General features: G+C 44.6%; 2 protein-coding genes and 1 long non-coding RNA gene across 8 annotated transcripts in view; 1 reads left to right on the forward strand and 2 right to left on the reverse strand.

Annotated features, from left to right (window-relative positions):
• The window catches only part of CHN1 (chimerin 1), a 65,565-nt gene that overhangs the window by 40,612 nt on the left and 5,082 nt on the right, over positions 1-19,871 (reverse strand). The window lies entirely within an intron of this gene.
• On the reverse strand, positions 7,160-9,083 carry LOC147030265 (uncharacterized). Its single transcript, XM_085872034.1, has 2 exons — positions 8,098-9,083; positions 7,160-7,994 (listed from the first exon to the last, which is right to left on the reverse strand). Exons 1-2 carry the CDS (start codon positions 8,814-8,816, stop codon positions 7,160-7,162), a joined length of 1,554 nt encoding a protein of 517 aa, XP_085728160.1. The 5' UTR covers positions 8,817-9,083.
• The window catches only part of LOC147030266 (uncharacterized), a 35,438-nt gene continuing 30,378 nt past the window's right edge, over positions 14,812-19,871 (forward strand). For all 3 annotated transcript variants that reach the window (XR_015056283.1, XR_015056282.1, XR_015056284.1), the window contains exon 1: positions 14,812-15,021. This is a non-coding gene — a long non-coding RNA (uncharacterized LOC147030266). The remainder of the gene's footprint in view (positions 15,022-19,871) is intronic.

Here is a 19,871-nt window from a genome sequence, read left to right on the forward strand (position 1 = left end):
ATATTTAGTAGCCTAAGGGCCATTTCCAGAACAATATATATATATATATATATATATATATATATATATATATATATATATATATATATATATATATATATATTAGTACATAATATAATGCATAGATTGTATACATATATATATATATATATATACATCTATAAAATATATATATAAATATATATATATATATATACATCTATATATATATATATATATACATCTATAATATATATATATATATATATATATGTAATGTATATCTATCCATCTATCGATATATATGCAAAATATAAAACTCCTTATAACATGTAACATTATGACTCACTGACATGTTAATGTTTGGTAGCTTCCGTGTGATGTCGAAAGCTGGATTTTGTGTGCTGACAGATATCGAAGCCCAGACACCGGGGAAAAAAACCCATCACAGAACAATCTGAAAGCGTCCATAAATGAAAATAAAAAATGAAAAAAAATGTACGTGAGCGACCTGAGACAATGGGGAAGCAAGGAAATTTTGCGCTGTGATGGACATCGAATTCAACACACCAAGGAAAAACACAGAACCGTCGGAACGCGGCCATAAATGAAAGAAAAAAAATCAAATGCAGGTGAGCGACCTGAGACGATGGGGAAGCTCTGTTCATCATTGATTACAATGTGTGAGCATACACACTAATGTGTGTGTGTGTCATGTGTATATATCTTTCTAACCACTGACTGGCTCACTCACTGACATTAAAGATCGGTAACTTCTGGGTTATTTTGAAAACTGAAATTTGCGTGCCGAATCGTCGGAAAAACATCCATAAATGAAAATATAAATAAATGAAAAAAAGAAAAAGAAAAATCAAAGAAAGAAAATCAGAAAAAAAAAGAAAAGAAAAAAAATGCAGGTGAGTGACCTGAGATAATGTGGAAGCACGGCTCATACATATGCTTACACAATGTGTAAGCACACCCAACATGCATATATATACACATTTATATCGAAGCATGTGACGAGCACTCCCCTGATTTCCATTATACATAGTGCTGCACCAAAAACGTCACCTCTAACCCAAAGGCCTCAGCTCGGTGACTCTCACACGACAAAGATTATATGGTCAACATCAGTTAAACATCAAATGGAGCCGCCTATCCGGATTTTGGGCTTATTTGCCCTCATCAGGATTGCATACAAATAAATATCTGACCAATGATATTTATCGTTTATACATCAGACGCACCTGACCCGAAGGTGAGCATCACCACGGATTATGGCTCACACGGTAAAACCACATAATCCGCAAAGAACAACCATCCATCGGCCACCCGGCTGATTGTTCCCACTAATGCAAACCATTTAACCAGAAGGCACGTGATGTGATCGGCAGGTAAATCAAAACATGTGGGAGTGCTCGTTATATTCCGCATGTTTTGATTTACCCGCCGATCACATCACGTGCCTCCATCCACATAGTCAGGAGGTGCGTTTGATTGTGTGTGTGTGTGTGTATACATATGTGTATATATATATATATATATATATATATATATATATATATATATATATATATATATATATTTTTTTTTAATTTTTTATTTTTTTTTATTTTTATATTTACAACAGTGGGGTGCAAAAGTATGAGTCCGGTTGGAAGGAAAATTATTTATTGAGACGTGATAAAATTTTATTATTGTGATATGAAACCAAAAGCACTTTCAAGGTATTTCCATGAACTCTTAAGGATATAACAACCTTTATTATAATATAAAAAAATTTAATCTTCTTTACATTTAAAATCAAGAAGCAGAGTTGCCCCCTTTTGCCTTGAGAATTGCCTCCACACTGTTTACCAGAGGGGGTGGCCAAATTAACCATGTTTCATGCCCTAAGTGCACACTGGGGTTAGTGCTGGGCAATACAGTGATTATTATGCAGTGAGTCCTGAGGCCACCGAGCATATAGTCCGGGAGCCAACCGATCAAAATTAAAAAAAAATTTCCCGGTCTGCTATAAAATTTTTGTGTTGATTTTCATAAAGAGACACCCTTTGAGTATATGAAAACCAATGTTGGCAATGGTGAAACTCTTGCGCAACAACACAGTCAACACTTTTGCGAGCCCACTCTGATAACAAAATGTTGGCAAAAGCGAAGATGTAGGATGGGGGTAGGGGTAATTCATATTGTCCTAAAATCATAACCACTAAACCTATATACACAAATGACCCCTCATATTAAAGAGGAGTTCATTTCCTATATCACAATTGGTGTAGATTTAACCTACCTTCAATTGACAAGGTTATATGTCAAACAACAAAAGATTTATGTAACTCAGAAATGCTTGACTATCAATGGGGTCAGGAACAAGAACATACTTTTACATGCCATGGTTTTAAGGAAGATAAAATTAGAAATGGATTAACACAATATTGTGACATGAAACATCCTCTTCAGAGGAAGAGTCACTCTCTGAAACAACTCCACCACATGAACCTCTCTGACCAAGGCATATGCATGTCACTCAGCAAGGCACAGCAGCCTTTTTGCATGAACATCGTTTCAGACATTTGGATAATTTGCACATGCAAGACACCGTTTTGTCTATGTTTGGCTTGGCTGGCTTAGACATGAGAATTGGGACCAGTTTTCCATTGATAAGGGTTCTGCCAAATGTTGTGGCTGGGGGAAGTGCTCGGTCACTGAGATGTGCACGTCTATACAGAAGCAATTGATACAATGCTCTTAAAACAAGGAAGTAAAACGCATCTTCTGTTGCTGGCAGTGACCTAAGGTCTAATTTTGAAGAGACAAACATATGCTGCCTGAGGGTATCCAAACAGCTGAACCCTTTTTGGCCATGCAGAGCAGTCCAGTATACTCTGGCCTCATCAATGACACATTCTGTTGCTGCCATTTCACTATCTCTTCCAAAATCAACAAGGTGGGGAAGGTTTCCTATCAGTCCCAGAGAAACCTGTGCCGCTCTTCTTTTCACAGGAACACAGGCATCATCCCAACTGACTGGAAGAGGGGCCTTGTTGTCCCTCTCTGGAAAGGGAAGGGTGATCGCCAAGACTGCAAAAACTACCGAGGGGTGACGCTGCTCTCAGTGCCGGGCAAGGTCTTTGCTCGGATAATTCTTGATAGGGTTTGCCACCATCTGCTTGAGCACCAGCGTCCAGAGCAGTCAGGCTTTACACCAAAGAGGTCAACGATTGACCGTATCCTTGCACTTCGTGTCCTCACCGAACACAGACGAGAGTTTCGGCAGGAGCTGCTTGCAGCCTATGTTGATCTCTGTAAAGCGTTCGATTCAGTGAATCGGGATGTCCTCTGGAGGATTCTTGGTCTTCGTGGGGTGCCACCGAAACTGATCGATCTGATGTCTGAACTCTACTCTGGTACTGAGAGTGCTGTGAAGTGTGGTGGTACCATCTCTGACTTATTTCCAGTTGTTACTGGAGTTCGTCAGGGATGTGTACTTGCCCCCACACTTTTCAGCACTTGTATGGACTGGATTCTAGGGAGGATGTCGGAGAGATCAAGTTGCGGTGCATCGTTTGGCAATGTCAAGATCTCAGACCTTGATTTTGCAGATGATGCAGTCATCTTTGCGGAGACTTTAGACATCCTCTTGGGGGCCCTCGAGGTGCTGAATGAGGAGTCGGAGCCGTTGGGATTACGGATTTCTTGGGTCAAAACTAAGATCCAGGCTTTCGGTGACATCTTGGATGCTGCTGTCCTGTCTGTGTCTGTTTGTGGTGAGGATGTTGAGGTCGTGGAGAGATTCACTTACCTTGGCAGTGATATTCATGTCTCCGCAGGTTGTGAGCCGGAGGTCAATAGACGTCTGGGTCGGGCCTGGGGAGTCATGGATTCACTGGATCATGGGGTGTGGCGCTGCCGGTACCTGTGCGGGAGGACGAAAGTCTGAGTCTTCAGGTCCTTGGTACTTCCAGTCTTGCTCTATGGGTGCGAGACTTGGACTTTGACCAAGGATCTGAGACGGAGACTTAATTCCTTTGGTACCAGGTCTCTTCGGAGAATCCTTGGCTATCGCTGGTCGGATTTTGTGTCCAACGAGCGGTTGCTGAGAGAGACTCGGATGAGATTTGTTACCTGCATAGTCCGTGAGCGTCAGCTGCGGCTGTATGGACATGTGGCTCGTTTTCCTGACGCTGATCCTGCTCACCAGATTCTCTCAGCGAGGGAGTCTCATGAGTGGGAGGCCAGTGGGCCGACCACGTGCCTCATGGTTGCAGCAGGTTGACCATCATCTCAAGGAGATGGGGATGGGCCTGGCATCTGCCTGGGGGATGGCCAGACGGAGGCCCCTGGAGTACCGGCGGAAAGTGGACGCAGCGACGCGCTGTTCTGGCACATGCTCCCATACCTGACCTGACCTCTTCTTTTCCCCTTCTGAATAGGTAGCTCACTGTGTCACATCCACACAACACATATGTGCACAGAAGTGTAGCTGCGACATCAAGAGGATTTTCTGGTACTTCTTGCTCAACACTTCTACCAGCTCATGAATAGGTAGGTATTGATTCTGCCGTTGTATCCAGAGTTCTTGCAATGTGTTCAAGCAGCAGAAGTGATATATACACAGCATAATTATGTCTGTATCTGTTGCATGCACAACAGCTCGATGGTGATCAAGATATTCCACACAATACGCAAGATGAGCAATAACCCTTGTGTCTGCCTCTTCATGTTCTTCACAAGGTAAGTCCAGAACTGAACTTGATGCTGATGTGATGGAAAGAGTGTGACCTTTGTTTTCCATCATACTACCAAGAATGATGGTCACTCCATCCGGAATAGCTTCAGGACTCTCACAAAGGGAAGTGCCAATGAAGTTCTGAAGATTTCCTTTATTTCTTGGATTCTTCATGAATAAATTCCAGTCCGGAATTTCTAGACTCTTGGATGGTGAGAATTGTCTTGCCTGGTCTGTCTGGTTTCTCCTCTGCTGCTCATCACCCTTCAAAGTATGGCTATCATCAAAATCATACTGATCACCAATGATGTTGACACAGTTGCACATTTCAGGTTTCAACTGCAGGATACACCTGCTTGCGAAGATACAGCTGGGGAAGTTCACCAAATGTTTTCGCACCCATTTTTTGGTATTTATTTACAAATGCCATTGTGTCTACCAGATAAACTGTGTATAGGTCACTCTGTGGTAATGATGGCAGCTGTAAAACAACATCCTGCTCAGCTTCAGCAATTAGCACTGCCACGAAATCAGACTCGTTGCCTTTGCGCATTACAAACCCCTGTGCTAAGCGTGGATCAACCTCAAACAGGGATGATGGATAGTCTGTCCACTCATGGGAAAATGCAATCTGTCTTGTGACTGGGTCGGCATCTCGATAGAAACACAGCACACGTGTAGTTGCAGTCTCATCTTGATAGATCCTGATTAAACTCTGTTTCCTTGATGGTTTTGATTTCTTCTGTGAGGAGAAAGTTACCAGCTTCAGTGGTTCAATCTTAATAGAGACCACCTCTTCTGCTTTCATAATGGCTTCCATGCCCTTAGCTTGAGCATGGACCAAGTCTTTTGAAGCAGCCTTCTCACTAGTTGCTCTATTGAGCAGATCCACTTGGTTGTTACACTGGAATGGGTTTATCATCTGCTGGCATATCACTTTCTTGATCTCCTCAACATGCATATGTTCTTCTGTTGCCTGCTTCTGTGTTTCTCCATGATGAGTAGATTCCTGTTGGCCTAGATTAGCCATAGACTTTATGTTCTCTGATACAGCTGTGAGAAATGGTGCTGTTTTCACATATTTATCTCGAGCAGCTGGTGCCTGAGATATGCGTTTGAACAGAGATGTCTTCCCTTCATTGTTGTATGTCTGCTCCAGGGCCATGTCACTCCAAACACCATTGAATTTTCCTTTGGAAGAGTGAACTGTGAAGTACCCAACCTGGATCCAGCAAACCTTAACCGAACTGTGTTCAATAGAGTAAGAGGATTTTGGGGTAGGGGTAACTTTGGTTGACAAAAATGTTAATTTTCTCTTTAAAAATTGATAGAACTCAATCAAATTTGCTGTTTTAATTAGCCATGGATACCATGTTCATATCACATTAAGAGAAATTAGTATTCTAATGCAGCATCTGCCTATGATAAGAAAAGTTCTAAAGGCCATCTTCAAAAAACGTTATTTTTAAGGCATTTTTCACAAAATTATGTACTTTTACGAGGTTTACTTTCACAAAGGCAATTTTTTTTTGTCATTTTACAATGCACTGATTGAATTCTTACATTTAGTTCACATTTATTTTTCATGAATGTGATTTTTTAATTTTTTTAGAAATTTTAATGACAATTGCTGTTTTATCAAATTTTTCAAATCTTCCTCAAACAAAAACGGCCGCCAAAATTTTTCGCAAGAGCTTATGAATTGCCAACATTGGTTTTCATGAACTGCAAACATATATCTAAACATCCTGGGGGTGTAAAATTTTATAGCAGAGGCTGTAAGGTCCAACCCTAAAACAGCCTCGTACACAGGTTGGCTCCCGGACTAATAGATAACTCCCTGTGCCGGCGAGTTGCTAAGTAACCACGAGCACCGATTGGTACTGCCAGTCCGGCAGGGTTACACTACTTCGCGTGATATCTTGCATGTGGATGGCCGCACCAAGGAGGGTCTCATGCCTTCCATGAATACTCCAATTCACTCCCAGATAAGGTGCAGCAGATTGGAGCTGTGAGTAGCACCGACTAATCAGAGCAAATTATGTGGGGCAGAACTTCCTCGCTAAACTGCATGCGGATTTTGCTGTACCAATCGGGCAAAGACGCTATTAGGCAAGGATGTTAGGGATTTTTGGTTCAGATTCTTCCAAAAGCATCAAACTTGGCCCATATGTTGCCCATACCATACTTTTTTGATTTTAGATGGGCGCCCCCCCCACCCCCCGGGGCCGCCATATTGGCGAAATCCAATGATGGCCACCATCCGGGTTGGAGGTCAATCGTAGTTAAAAAACCAAATCATGAATAATGCCACTTTTTAGGGGTTTTCAGGGTCAGGGAATCTGATTCTGATGATTACAGGTCATGGTCACCCAATTTTGGGTTCAAAGGTCAAAGCTCAAAAGTGGTACTTCTAAAAATTCAACAAAAATTATTCAGGAACAATTTTTATTCAAATACTTCGGGAATAACATCTGCTGACAAAACGCCGCTATGTACGCTCAGGAGATATCCGTGGAACTCGTCCAGTGAGAAGTTGCCCTGAGCTTTACTATGTATATTATCCACATCGTGGGTGGTGAAGACCTTGAGACGGCTGTTGGTGGGTACCACCACCCCATCCTGAGCATGGCGAGCACACATCGCACATGCAACATCTCGCTTCACTTCCATGACGCGATTGTACGATACTGAGATACCATGTTCTTGGTCAATCCCAATCTGTTTTTTGTCCCATGCGTGTCCGTGCAGCTTGAGGCCACGATACAGGGGGAAGGGGGTTTCTCGCTCCTTGTTGTGCTGTACTGCAGACGTCTTGACTGCATGGTGCGTCCCCTTACTAGTATTGTAGATGAGCAGTTGTGAGATGTTGCATGCGATCTCCTCCTGCACATCCAGATTGGCGTCGCCATCGATCTTCTCACGTCCATGAAGAGCTGACGGGCCCCGGAGAACTACGTTGAAGAAACTCATCTCCTCATTGACTGGAGCCGTGAGGCAGTTAAGGGGGAAGGAGCCGTTGAACGGCTTCTGACTCTGCAGACAAAACTTGTGCATCATGACCGCAGCCCGCATGAACGTAAGTGCATCCTCTTGACCAACCTGAGACCTATATGTCTTGGCCAGCTCATCAACCACCTTCAGTTTGTGAGGTATGTAAATATCCTTCCTGCCTTCATTCCCCTTGGAAAAGTCAGTCCATTCAGGTAGGAGGTCGAGAAGGTGATCCTTGTATCGAGTTGAGTGTGGCTCTTTTTTGTCTCGGCATGGGTGACCTTCATCACTGTTTTTTTTTTCATTGTATATATGAGATATATACATCACCTTTTTCCAAATTATGTCATAACACAAATGATGTCATCATAATGTTGCATATGACACAAAACGTCATAAGCTTTTGATACATCTCGCATAGCTCTGAGAGCTTAAATACGGTGGCGTCCGAATGTTCGATTAGGGCTACAATTTGAGCGCAGATGATGGGATCGAAGGGCGGAGGTGCAGGACCCAATTCTAGTCGCTCGGCAGCACGAGCGGAGTCTCGCAAACGTACATAACACTGATGATGATAATAGGCATCAGCCGCATGTCCATCAGACGCTACGGCAACCAGTCTGCCAAGTAGATGAAAGTTTTTGTTCGTCTTCGCCCAACTCTTTAGATTGGCATCTACGACATCAGTTACTACCTTGTGGAGGTTGGCCTGGTCCTCTGCCTCACAGATTACACAACACTTGACATTGGCTGGAGGCTGAAATTCCCCAGATGACCTGATTTTTTGGGGACTATTCTGAGAGCCGGCTTCTTTGTCAAGCTTCTCTCTCGCCCGTTTCACATAAGAACTACCACAATAACTCAGGAAAGTTGTGTGATACCTAGCCTTGTGCGATTTAAGAGTTTCTGCAATACCTGAGCCATCATTCAACTGACTAATCGTGACATTGATACCAGAAGGAAGATTATTGGCACTGATAGCATTGAAGTCTTTGAGATCTCTCTCAAGTGAAACAAGTCCCTCCTCCTTAGGAGTTTGCAAGGCTTCTCCAGTTGTGTCCGATTGACAAAGACAACAGAGTCCCCAATTCATAATTTCGGTGGAGGACATAGTTCGACACTCATATTATGTAGGCTCGTTGTCGCGATGAACTTTCGTCTCGTCATCATGGCGACACGATAGCAGGCTGAGTCGCAGGTTCCGGATCCACTCCTGAACATGCAAGAACATGGATAGGATAGTCTCGTGAGATAGGGTAGACGTCACAGCTCCGAATGGCATCATGCACCACCGCCGCTGCTGGACATGTCGACGCTCACAGACTTGGTATTATCTTAAAAATGAAACAAAAAGTTTATGACATTACGAGTCAAAATTAAAAACATTCAAGTCTTATTTTCGAAATGATTAACGGGTTCTTTTGATTGATAACCCAGGTTGGCCAGAGGCCGGAGGCAGGCCATTTTTGAAATGACGCCCCAAAAACGCCGGGTTTGACCCCAAAATGACCTTTAGGGTGACCTTGACCTCAAATCGTTGAAATAAAATCATAATCAGATTCCCCAACCCCGAAAACCCCTAAAAAGTGGTATTATTCATGATTCTAGCCCTTTTGGTTTTTTAACTACGATTGTCCTCTAACCCGGATGGCAGCCATAATTGGATTTCGCCAATATGGCGGCCATGGGGGGTGCCAGTCTTGGCACCCGTCTAAAATCGAAAAAGTATGGCATGGGCGACATATGGGCCAAATTTGATGCTTTTGGAAGAATCTGAACCAAACAGTCCCTATAATGCCCAAACATCCCTGAATATATGAGCTGGGTACATTTATAACAAACAATTTTTTTTACAATAAATGAAGCAAAAGATAAGCAAATATTTACAAAAGAACAATAAAGGACACAATGCAGAACGAGACCGATACAAAGAACTTTTACAATCTTAACTTGTACTAAGACAGGCGCCATCAGAATCGTACCCCGAGGAAGGTTAGAAAGCCAAGAAAGATGCGAACAGATGCGGTGTTTGTGACCTCTATTGTACATGGCGCAGCCGACGGACCAACCATTCCCAGTCACTTAGGAGGGGGAAGAGGAAGAGGAAGAAAACCTAGGATGTCTCGGTGCGTGGTCGGAGGAGGTGCAAAATGAGGGGCGCAATGAGGTGCAGAGAAGAAAAATGGAAAGAGGTGCATGTCTGTGGGGTCGCTCTGAAAGGAACATTTGTCAGAACTGCCCTCACCAATTGCTCTTTGGTGTCCACAGTAGATGAGACGGAAAACAACGAAGAACATGTGAGAAGATAGCCTGATCATGAAGTGTAAGGAAGTCTGTAAGTGTAACTGCTAATGGTCTGATAACTCTGATCGGTCTGGCATTTGGTTCGCTCGCCCATGCAGCGCTTCATTCCACCTGCTCATCTCCACCTTCTGCCTCGTACCGCTGACCAAGTCAAAACTGTCTCTTTTTCCCTCCCACTTGCAAGGTATTTTATCGTGGTTTAGTGAGGGAAGAGCCTAAAGGTGGATCAGAATGGACGGAGGAGCTTCCGAGCATCCCCATTGGTGCATGGATGCTTCCCCTGCTTTTTAGCCCTGCCCACGCGAGGACTCAGCTCCAGAAATGGTCTCATTTGCTTGTTTGCCTTGCCATATGACTCATCTCCTACTTCAACATGGAGGCGAGAGTATCTGGTGGTGCTCTCTGGCCACGAACATGCGCTGGACACCAAGTGGTGGCTGTAATTGAGTGTAGCACTAGGGCTATCAATGTGATGTTAAACGGATTCTAGTGCATACTTGCACTTCAAACTACATGCCAGAACGTCCCAAGCACAAGTATCTGCAGTGGTATGTGGCATACATTGTTCCCAAATATCTCCACAGGGCAGTGGTGGGCATATGTAGTGGTGACAGTGGTTGTGGCATTCATAGCAGTGGTGTGGTGGTGAGTTATGGAGTGGTGGTTGAGGGGTCATAGCGGTGAGCTCTGGTGAGGTAATTGAGGTGTCGTAGCGGTTGTGGCTGTTAGTGGTGAAGAAAGGTAAGTGAGCTTGAACTGATGCAGGAATTTTTAGATAGGCATTGTAGTGTTTGAATGAATGTTGTAGCGTTGTGGTCCGACTCTGGAGATTTGTCCCATAAATCCACAAGATATGAGGGAAGGGCTCTTGAAAACGAATATAAATGAAACTAGAAGGGCACTCGGTAGAGCGCATACCTCTGCGACACAATGCCTAATCCAATATAACAAAGTGGGACCAATTATTTTTTGAGATATTATGCTACATATCGTTTTGAGCCCCATCTCTAAATGGTGAAGAATCACTTTAAAAATAAAATAAAATTCTTGTATCCAGATCTGGATTCGGATCTTCACCAAAATCAAATCGCATCATTCTTGTCACATACCCACCCTCTCCACAAAGTTTTGTCTCAATCCGTCCACAACTTTTTGAGACATCGTGCAAATGTATAGTTGTTTGCACTATATCTCAATGGTGAAGGATCATGAAAAAAATTGTCGTATCTGGGTATTCACCAAAATCTAATCAGTTCATCCTTCTCACCTACCCAACCTGTCCACCGAATCCATCCACAACTTTTTGAGATCCTGCACACAAACAAACAGACAAATGAAAAATCACTCATGTAGTGACACTTGTTGAAACGGAAGAGCACTTAGGAGAGCGCATATCTCCGCCAGGCTGAACAGTTTACGTTTTGTATCCCAATGATAGGTCGGATCTGAATCTAGACCGTAACAAAAATTGAATTGGCTTGTTCTTGTCACCTAACCAACTCATCCACCGAGTTTTGTCATAACTCGTTCATAATTTTTGAGATATCATGCAATATTGTTTTGCCCTATCTCTCAATGGTGAAGAATCATTTAAAAATTAAATAATTATCGTATCTGGATCTGGATCTGGATTCGGATCTTCACTAAAATTGAGTAGATTGGTCCTTGTCACACACCCAACCTGTCCATAAAGTTGTGTGTGAATCCATCCATAACCTTTTGAGATATTGTGCTATATATCGTTTTTGGCCCAATCTCTCAATGGTGATGAATCACTTAAAAAATTCTCAGATCTGGATTCGGATTTGGATATTCAACAAAATTTAGTGTTGCTATCCTTGGACCATCACCTCGACACAAAAAAAAATCATAACGATTTCTTGAAAACTGTGGTCAAAAATCGTGTGACAGACAAACTCTACAGACCAACATAATTGGCGAAAAAATATTTTCACCAAGTAACAGACAGACAGAAATGGGTGAAAACATAACCTCCTTCCACCTTCGGTGGTGGAGATAACTGTCTCAGGATCGCTATATATTGTGTGCCAGAGCCAAGAGAGAGCGTAGGCTTTGCAGAACTGCAACAATATATAGGTATTCTTCCCATGCTCTTCCAGCCCAAGAAAGCTGCATAAAGCAACCAAGAAAAGCTGTGCAAGGTAAGCCCTTTGCTGTTTCAAACTCTTCACGAGTTTCTCAACAGCTGCAGACATTCACAAATAGTACATACATGAGAATCCCAATGCTATAAACCCCCTCAGCTGCTGGGCTGGTTCCATCACTTATTGGTGAGTCATCAGCGACAGCGTAGACAAATGTGCATCACAGAGGCTCCCAAGCTTGTACCACGTGCAATGCCTAATAGCAGTTTACATACAAATAACCAGACCCAATCACGTCTCTTGGGATTCTCATGCATGTACTACTTGTGAATGTCTGCAGCTGTAAAGAAACTCAGGGAGAGTTTGAAACAACAAAGTCCTTACCTTGTGTAACTTTTTTCTTGGTTGCTTTATACAACTAACTTTGGCTAGAAGAATATGGGAGTTAACCTATATGATAATCCTAGCCACCTGGGATAATTTTTGAAGTGAGAGCTGATTAGTTCGTCCCTCCATTTATGAGTGAGATGTGATTGGTGATTCCGTCTTATGTATGTGTATTGTCGCGATCCCGCCTGTTTAATATCTTCCAGCATGCAATACTGATGTTAATGCCCGAGCTTCAAGCAGTCCACGTGTGGACAAAGAAGAACAAAACACACCACTGTGTTTCAGATCGGCCTCTAGGGCAAGGCACGATCTTTTATTGGCTCGGTCTTCAAAAGGCTGGCAACAGAATTGAATACACAGCAGAAAATCTGCCAGAACTCTTGGCAACAATAAAGTTCCAAAAACAACTCTCACAGCTCCGCTCACGATATCCGGGAATAACGATCACACTCTTCCGGATTTAACTCAATCCTTTAGACGGAGCTATCAATGATCATCGCGACTGTGCTGTCGAGAGTCTTTTAAAAAAACCACTTGAAAATCGCATTCAAACATGCGATTCGGAGCACGCGATATATTTTCCACTCGCGATCTTAGAGCCACATCTGCCCCTAACAATGGCGCCCGCAGCTCTGACCGGCCACGCACCAAGTGCCAACTCCAACCAATCCCTGGGAGCCTGAAAAAAGGTCATATGACGTTGTGGGTGGGACACTAAAGGTGGTGAGAACATGGTTTTTCTCACAATATGTATGTATATGTATGTATATATATATATATATATATATATATATATATATATATCTATATATATATATATATATATATATATATATATATATATATATATATATATATATATATATATATATATATATATATATATTGTTGCGGCTACGGGTACCGAGACACCAGCTTGTCACTCAGGGGGATTAATCCCCAGCTGTCCTCGGAAGAGCTGGACCTGGGGCCACCGCTCACAATTAACATTATGGTACGGTGGGTTGTTTTAAAACCATGAATGCCACCCAGTCAACCATGAGTTCCAGTGTCCGCCGTCTAATTATTCCGTTTAACTCGAGGTGACGGGGTTACCTGAGCCCCGTGACTAACTTTTAATTAGGGCGTGCCCTCGGCAAAGCACCAATATTATCTGATTAGATTTTAATTAGGGCGGCCGAGTGTTTTAAGTGCTGGTGCGTGCCGACGATTTTTTGGTCAAATCTGTGGTAATTACCTCCCAGTCTATCTCGGGTCGAACAATGCTGAACCAATGGAAGGAAAGGACAAAGACGGACAGGTTGGAAATCGACAAATAATATATTAATAATAAAATAAATAAATAAAAAGAACTTTTTATTTGCTGAGGTAAATAAAGAATGAATTTCAAAGCAAAATCAATCAAAATGCCAGGAAAGAGACAAAGAGCAGATGTTTATCGGGGGTTGACTTACAGCTAAGCGCAGACAAGGGTACCCAGCAGATCATTCGTGGGGGGGAATCGTCTCGCTCAACAGAAAGTCGTCCGTGAAGCGAAAACATCCTGAAATGCGTGCATGCGTGTCACGTCCGTCGCCAACACCCAGCTTAGCCGTGCACCCTCTCGCGGGGCAGCCTTGAACGCCAGTCGACGTCTGGAGGGCACCGAGATTGTCCGTCGCGGGTTTAGACCCTGGTGTTGTTGGTGATCGACCCATGCCTCACTTGTTGGCGGTGCTGCTCACACCCACACGTGCACCACACGCTCGCTTGCCGAAGCACTCGGAAGAGCGAATTGTCTCGTCGGCGCTGGTCAGACACCCGCTTCTTGGTCGCTTCTCTCGCCCTTTGCTTTTTCCTCTCTCCTTTCGCTTTTCCTCTCCTCACTTTTTCTCTTCAGAACGCTTTTTTCCCCTCTTTTCTCTCCTCACTTTTTCTCCTCAGACTTTTTCTCTTCACACTTTTTCTCTAAACTTTTTTCTCTTGACTTTTTCTCCTCTGACTTTTTCTCTCTAGACTTTTTACAGTGCGGTGACATCGCGCTGTTATATACAGTAATTGGCTATTCTGTCCTGTGTCTTCTGTCACACTTATTGTTGGGTGTAATGTGGGCGGAGATTGCCTGGTGGATTGTGGGCGGAGATTGCCGGGTGAATTGTGGGCGGAGATTGCCGGGTGGTTTGTGGGCGATTGCCGGGTGGTTTGTGGGCGGAGATTGCCGGGTGGTTTGTGGGCGGAGATTGCCGGGTGGTTTGTGGGCGGAGATTGCCGGGTGAATTGTGGGCGGAGATTGCCTGGTGGATTGTGGGCGGAGATTGCCTGGTGGATTGTGGGCGGAGTTTGCCGGGTGAATTGTGGGCGGGATTCATGCGGAAGAGCGACGTTTTTTGTGCTGAATGTTTTTTGTGTGACGCCGGAAGTTGATTTTCTGAGCAGGAAGTGAAAATATTCCTGTTCCGTTAGTTGTTGACGCGCAGCGTTGTAACTCTCGTTCTTCATTGTTTTTCACCAGAAGTGTTTTTAAAACGTCTTGTGGAGGTGATTTCTTCCTCTTTTTTTTAGTGACAGAAGTGGTTATTAGAGCGCAGCGACATCGCGCTATTATATAATTGGCTATTCTGTCCTGTGTCTTCTGTCACGTCTTCTGTCACATTTATGGCGGCATACGTCCCTTTGATCTGAGGGCTATAAATAGAAATTTGTCCAACATCACAACTCTTCCCATCATGCAAGCGAATTCACCGTGTCTACATTTAAATTTTATAACTGCAAAATTGTTTCATCATTCTTAACCTAGACTTTTACTGCCCCCAGCCGCGCCATATCGAAGTATTCGCTTCTTGTTCTCTTCAGACTTTTTCTCTTCAGACTTTTTCTCTCTCTCGACTTTTTCTCCTCAGACTTTTTCTCTTCACACTTTTTCTCTCTCTCTCTCTCGACTTTTTCTCCTCAGAATGTTTCTCTCCTCTCAGAACGTCCCTCTTTTGCTTTTTCCTCATTTTTTTTATATCTCAGAACGTCTCTCCTCACAGAACGTACCTCATGCTTTCTGTCGCTCATTTTTATATCCCCGGGCCGTCTCCTCGGGGTGCCGTCCACTCCAAGCTCACCCCACCCCACTGGAGCACGGTTACCATGACGACCTGTGCGCTCTCAAAAAAGGCGGACGTCGGAGTTCGCGAAAGGATGTTGCTGAGGAAAAATGAGGGCGGGCTTCAGAGCTCGTGAAAGAAATGTGTGTAAACGTGTCTGTCATAAAGAAAAAAGCTTCCCATAAGAGAGAGGATCTATCCTTTACCCTTCTCAACGCATCACATTTAAGATCCCATTAGACATGGGGATGGGGCTAATCTGAACATGTATTTAAGGAAATAACTTTCTGAGGACCTGGATGTGTGGATGCATTTATCAGACCTGTTTCTAAAATCCGCAAAAATATGTATGTATATGTATATATATATATATATATATATATATATATATATATATATATATATATATATTTCTGTTTGTAGGGTGGGGGATTAGATACCACCATAGAGCAGATAAGAATGTATGGAGTAGCATGGTCCGTGTATGTGCAGTTAGTCAATCTCGATGTAATAAGTAGGGAAACGTTAGCTTAAGAATTTTCCTGTTTGTGTACATTCAATCTCGGGGTGGTGTGTGGTAGTGAGGAGCCTGACGAGTGAGGAACCTGATCAGGCTGTTGGGTGAGTCGGTGAGGCGCGCTGAAGCCTGAGGAGAGAATCATCGACATCTGAGGAGAACGGGATTGGTCGGAGGAGAGTGTGAGGAGAGTTTTGAGGAGGTCGCCCTGCCTGCCTGCTTCTGTCTTTTTGTTGCCCTGTGTCCATTCATCGACCTGCCCGTGTACTTAATTTCTTCATAGTCTTGTTCCTTGTCCCTCCCCTTCGCCTGCTCGTGAACACCCGTGCCCATGCTTCCACCAGAGCTGAGTCCCCCGGTTTTTGTACCTTTCCCCGTCAGTGACTGAGTCTGGTGTGTGCTGCCTTAGATGTCTTTAGCTTCATTTTTTTTCTCATTGTACATCATTGTACCGATTCCGTGCCCTCCTTTTCTTCCCCATCACTACCTGCCATCGTATCCCTTCGCCCATAAAGTTATTGTTTGTGGTTTATTTATTGTTTGTGGTTAGTTTTAAAAGCTTAAAGGTTCTCGTGTTTCTCTTCACAACCCACGCGCACGTTGTCCGCCATAACTTTGAATGTCGTCTGAGGGAGTAAAAAGCCAAATTGGCTTATCCGTCCTGCTTTGGTGTTAATTGACCTATCAGGTCAGGTCAGGCTTGGGAGCATGTGCCAGAGCAGCGCGTCGCTGCGTCCACTTTCTGCCGGGACTCCAGGGGCCTCCGTCTAGCCATCCCTCAGGTCGATGCTTGGCCCATCCCCATCTCCTTGAGATTCTGATCAACCTGCAACAACCACGAGGCACGTGGTCGGCCCATTGACCTCCTCCACTCATGAGACTCCCTCGCTGAGAGAATCTTGTGAGCAGGATCAGCGTCAGGAAAACGAGCCACATGTATATACAGCCGCAGCTAACGCTCACAGACTATGCAGGTAACAAATCTCAGTTGAGTCTCAGAAACCACTCGTTGGACACAAAGTCCGACCAGCAACAGCAAAGGATTCTCCGAAGAGACCTGGTACCAACGGAATTAAGTCTCCATCTCAGATCCCTGGTCAGAGTCCAAGTCTCACATGCATGGAGCAAGACTGGAAGCACCATGGACCTGAAGACTCGGACTTTCGTCCTCCTGCACAGGTACCGGCAGTGCCACGCCCCATGATCCAGTGAATCCATGACTCCCCAGGCCCAACCCAGATATCTATTGACCTCTGGCTCACAGCCAGCAGAGCCATGAATATCACTGCCAGGGGAAGTGAATCTCTCCATAAACACAACAACCTCACCACAAACAGGTACAGACAGGATAGCAGCATTCAAGATGTCATTGAAAGCCTGGATCTTAGTTTTGAACCAGGAAACCCATAATCCCAGTGGCTCTGACTCCTCATTCAGCACCCCGAGGGCCGCCAAAAGGATATCTAAAGTGTCCGCAAAGATGATTGCATCATCTGCAAAATCAAGGTCAGAGATCTTGACATTCCCAAGCGATGCACCGCAGCTTGATCTCTCCGACATCCTCCCCAGAATCCAGTCCATACAAGAACTGAAAAGTGTGGGGGCAAGTATACACCCCCAACAAACTCCAGGAACAACTGGAAATAAGTCAGAGATGGTAGCACCATATCTCACAGCAATCTCAGTACCAGAGTATATTTCAGACATCAGATCGATCAGTTTTAGTGGCACCCCACGATGACCAAGAATCCTCCAGAGGACATTCCGGTTCACTGAATCAAACGCTTGACAGAGATCAACACAGGCTGCAAGCAGCACCTGCCAAAACTCTCGCCTGCATTCGATGAGGACCTGAAGATCAAGGAGATGGTCAATCGTTGACCACTTTGGTGTAAAGCCTGACTGCTCTGGACGCTGGTGCTCAATCAGATGGTGGTGAACCCTATAGAGAATTATCCGAGCAGAGACCTTGCCCGGCACTGAGAGCAGAGTCACCCCTCAGTGGTTGTTGCTGTCTTGGCGATCACCCTTCCCTTTCCAGATAGGGACAACAAGGCCCCTCTTACAGTCAGTTGGGATGTTGCCTGTGTTCCAGGCAGAGCACAGAACTGCATGCAACGACACGAGTACAGCATTTCCACCAGCCTTAAGAAGTTCAGCATGGATACCATAGATCCATGGAGCTTTACCCCATTTCAACCGGTTCACCACAGCCTGTGTTTCCACAAATGAAGGTGGATCACTGTTGATTGGAGGGTCAGCAACAGTGATTGTAACACCCCTGACATCACACTTGACAGCTGGTGGATCAGCCTGGTACAATTGCTCAAAGTAACCCGCTCAGCGGGCCTTAATTTCGGACTCCTCTGTCAAGAGCCCACCACCCTCTGCTGTAACTGCAGTACCCTGAGGGACGGGCTTGGATGAACGCAATGCGCAAAATCCCCTATAAGCAGGATGAGAATCACTTGACCACAGGTGATGCTCTACCCCCTCACAGATTCCTCCCAAATTGACCTCTTTGTCCACGCTTAGTACACGTACAGTTTTATGCCTCAGCTCCCTGGATAGTTCAGCTCTGCTATTCAGCCTGGCCCTGCGACTCTGGTCAATGGTATCCAGTGTCCTTTGAGAGAAAAAATTCTTCTTCACCCTCCCGTGAGGTCCAAGACCTCAACCGGCAACATCAAGGAAGGTGGTCTTGAAGGCACTCCACAACTCTTCAGGATTGTCCAAAGCACCCAGACCCCCCAAATTTCCCCTCAGTCTGTTCGCAAACTCCTCAGCTACCCTCTCATCCTTGAGCTTGCCAACATCCAGCCTTGGCTCGGGATGGTACCATTCTTCTGGATTTAAGCTGCAACTTTAGAGAGCTGTTAAAACAAGTCAGTGTTGAGTCACTGAGCACTCTGGTAGACCCTGCAGTTCTGGATCATCCTCCATTGAGCACATGGTCAATGTCCTTTGACACACTGCCAGCGTTGGAATACGATGAGTCCAGCGATGAGCCTGTGAGTGCTGAAACCATGAACCAGCCACCCTAAGTCCTGACTTCTTGCAAAGTCAAGGAACTTAGTGCTATTCTGGTTCAAAGTTCCAGACCCATGAGGACCAATACATGTCTCATAACCATCCCTATCAGTTCCAGTCAATGCATTGAAATCCCCCAAGACTAGAAGTGTATCTCACCTGGGGCACTGATCAACCACAGACTTGAGCGTGGCACAGAATGCATCCTTCACGGTGAGATTACTCACCTCAGTTGGAGCATAAACAGAGACCAGGGAAATGACAACCAAGGAGTGACGAATCCTTACTCTCATAATACGCTCGTTGACCGGTGTGACCTCAATTATCATTGGAGTCAGCTTATTGGACACAGCTACAGCAACTCTTTGGGCATGATATCCATCAGAGCGACCAGACCAATGGAGGTGTAACCACCCGCCATGATCTTGCCGCAATCTGGTCTCTGAACCTCAGAGAGTGCTGCAATATCGATGTCCAAATGCTTGAGCTCAGATGATAACAGAGACAGGTGATCATCCTCTCTTCGGCATAGGACATTCCAGGCACCCACCCGAAGGGACCTCCTCAGGTTAACCCAAGGAGACTGTCGCCTGGTGGACGACACCTCAGCACCACCCCGACACACTCTCCTACAATCTGACCCAGGAATGATACCCCATGGTTTCCCTCTTATCATCAAAGATTGGGGGTCCCGAAGGCTTTTCCCAAATCTCGTCATCCGGTTAGCTGCCCTGCGAAGAGAAGCTGCA

The sequence above is a fragment of the Eptatretus burgeri genome, chromosome 3, assembly GCF_056783735.1.
Source record: "Eptatretus burgeri isolate ZD-2024b chromosome 3, Ebu_testis_v1, whole genome shotgun sequence".
NCBI classification, from domain to species: domain Eukaryota; kingdom Metazoa; phylum Chordata; class Myxini; order Myxiniformes; family Myxinidae; genus Eptatretus; species Eptatretus burgeri.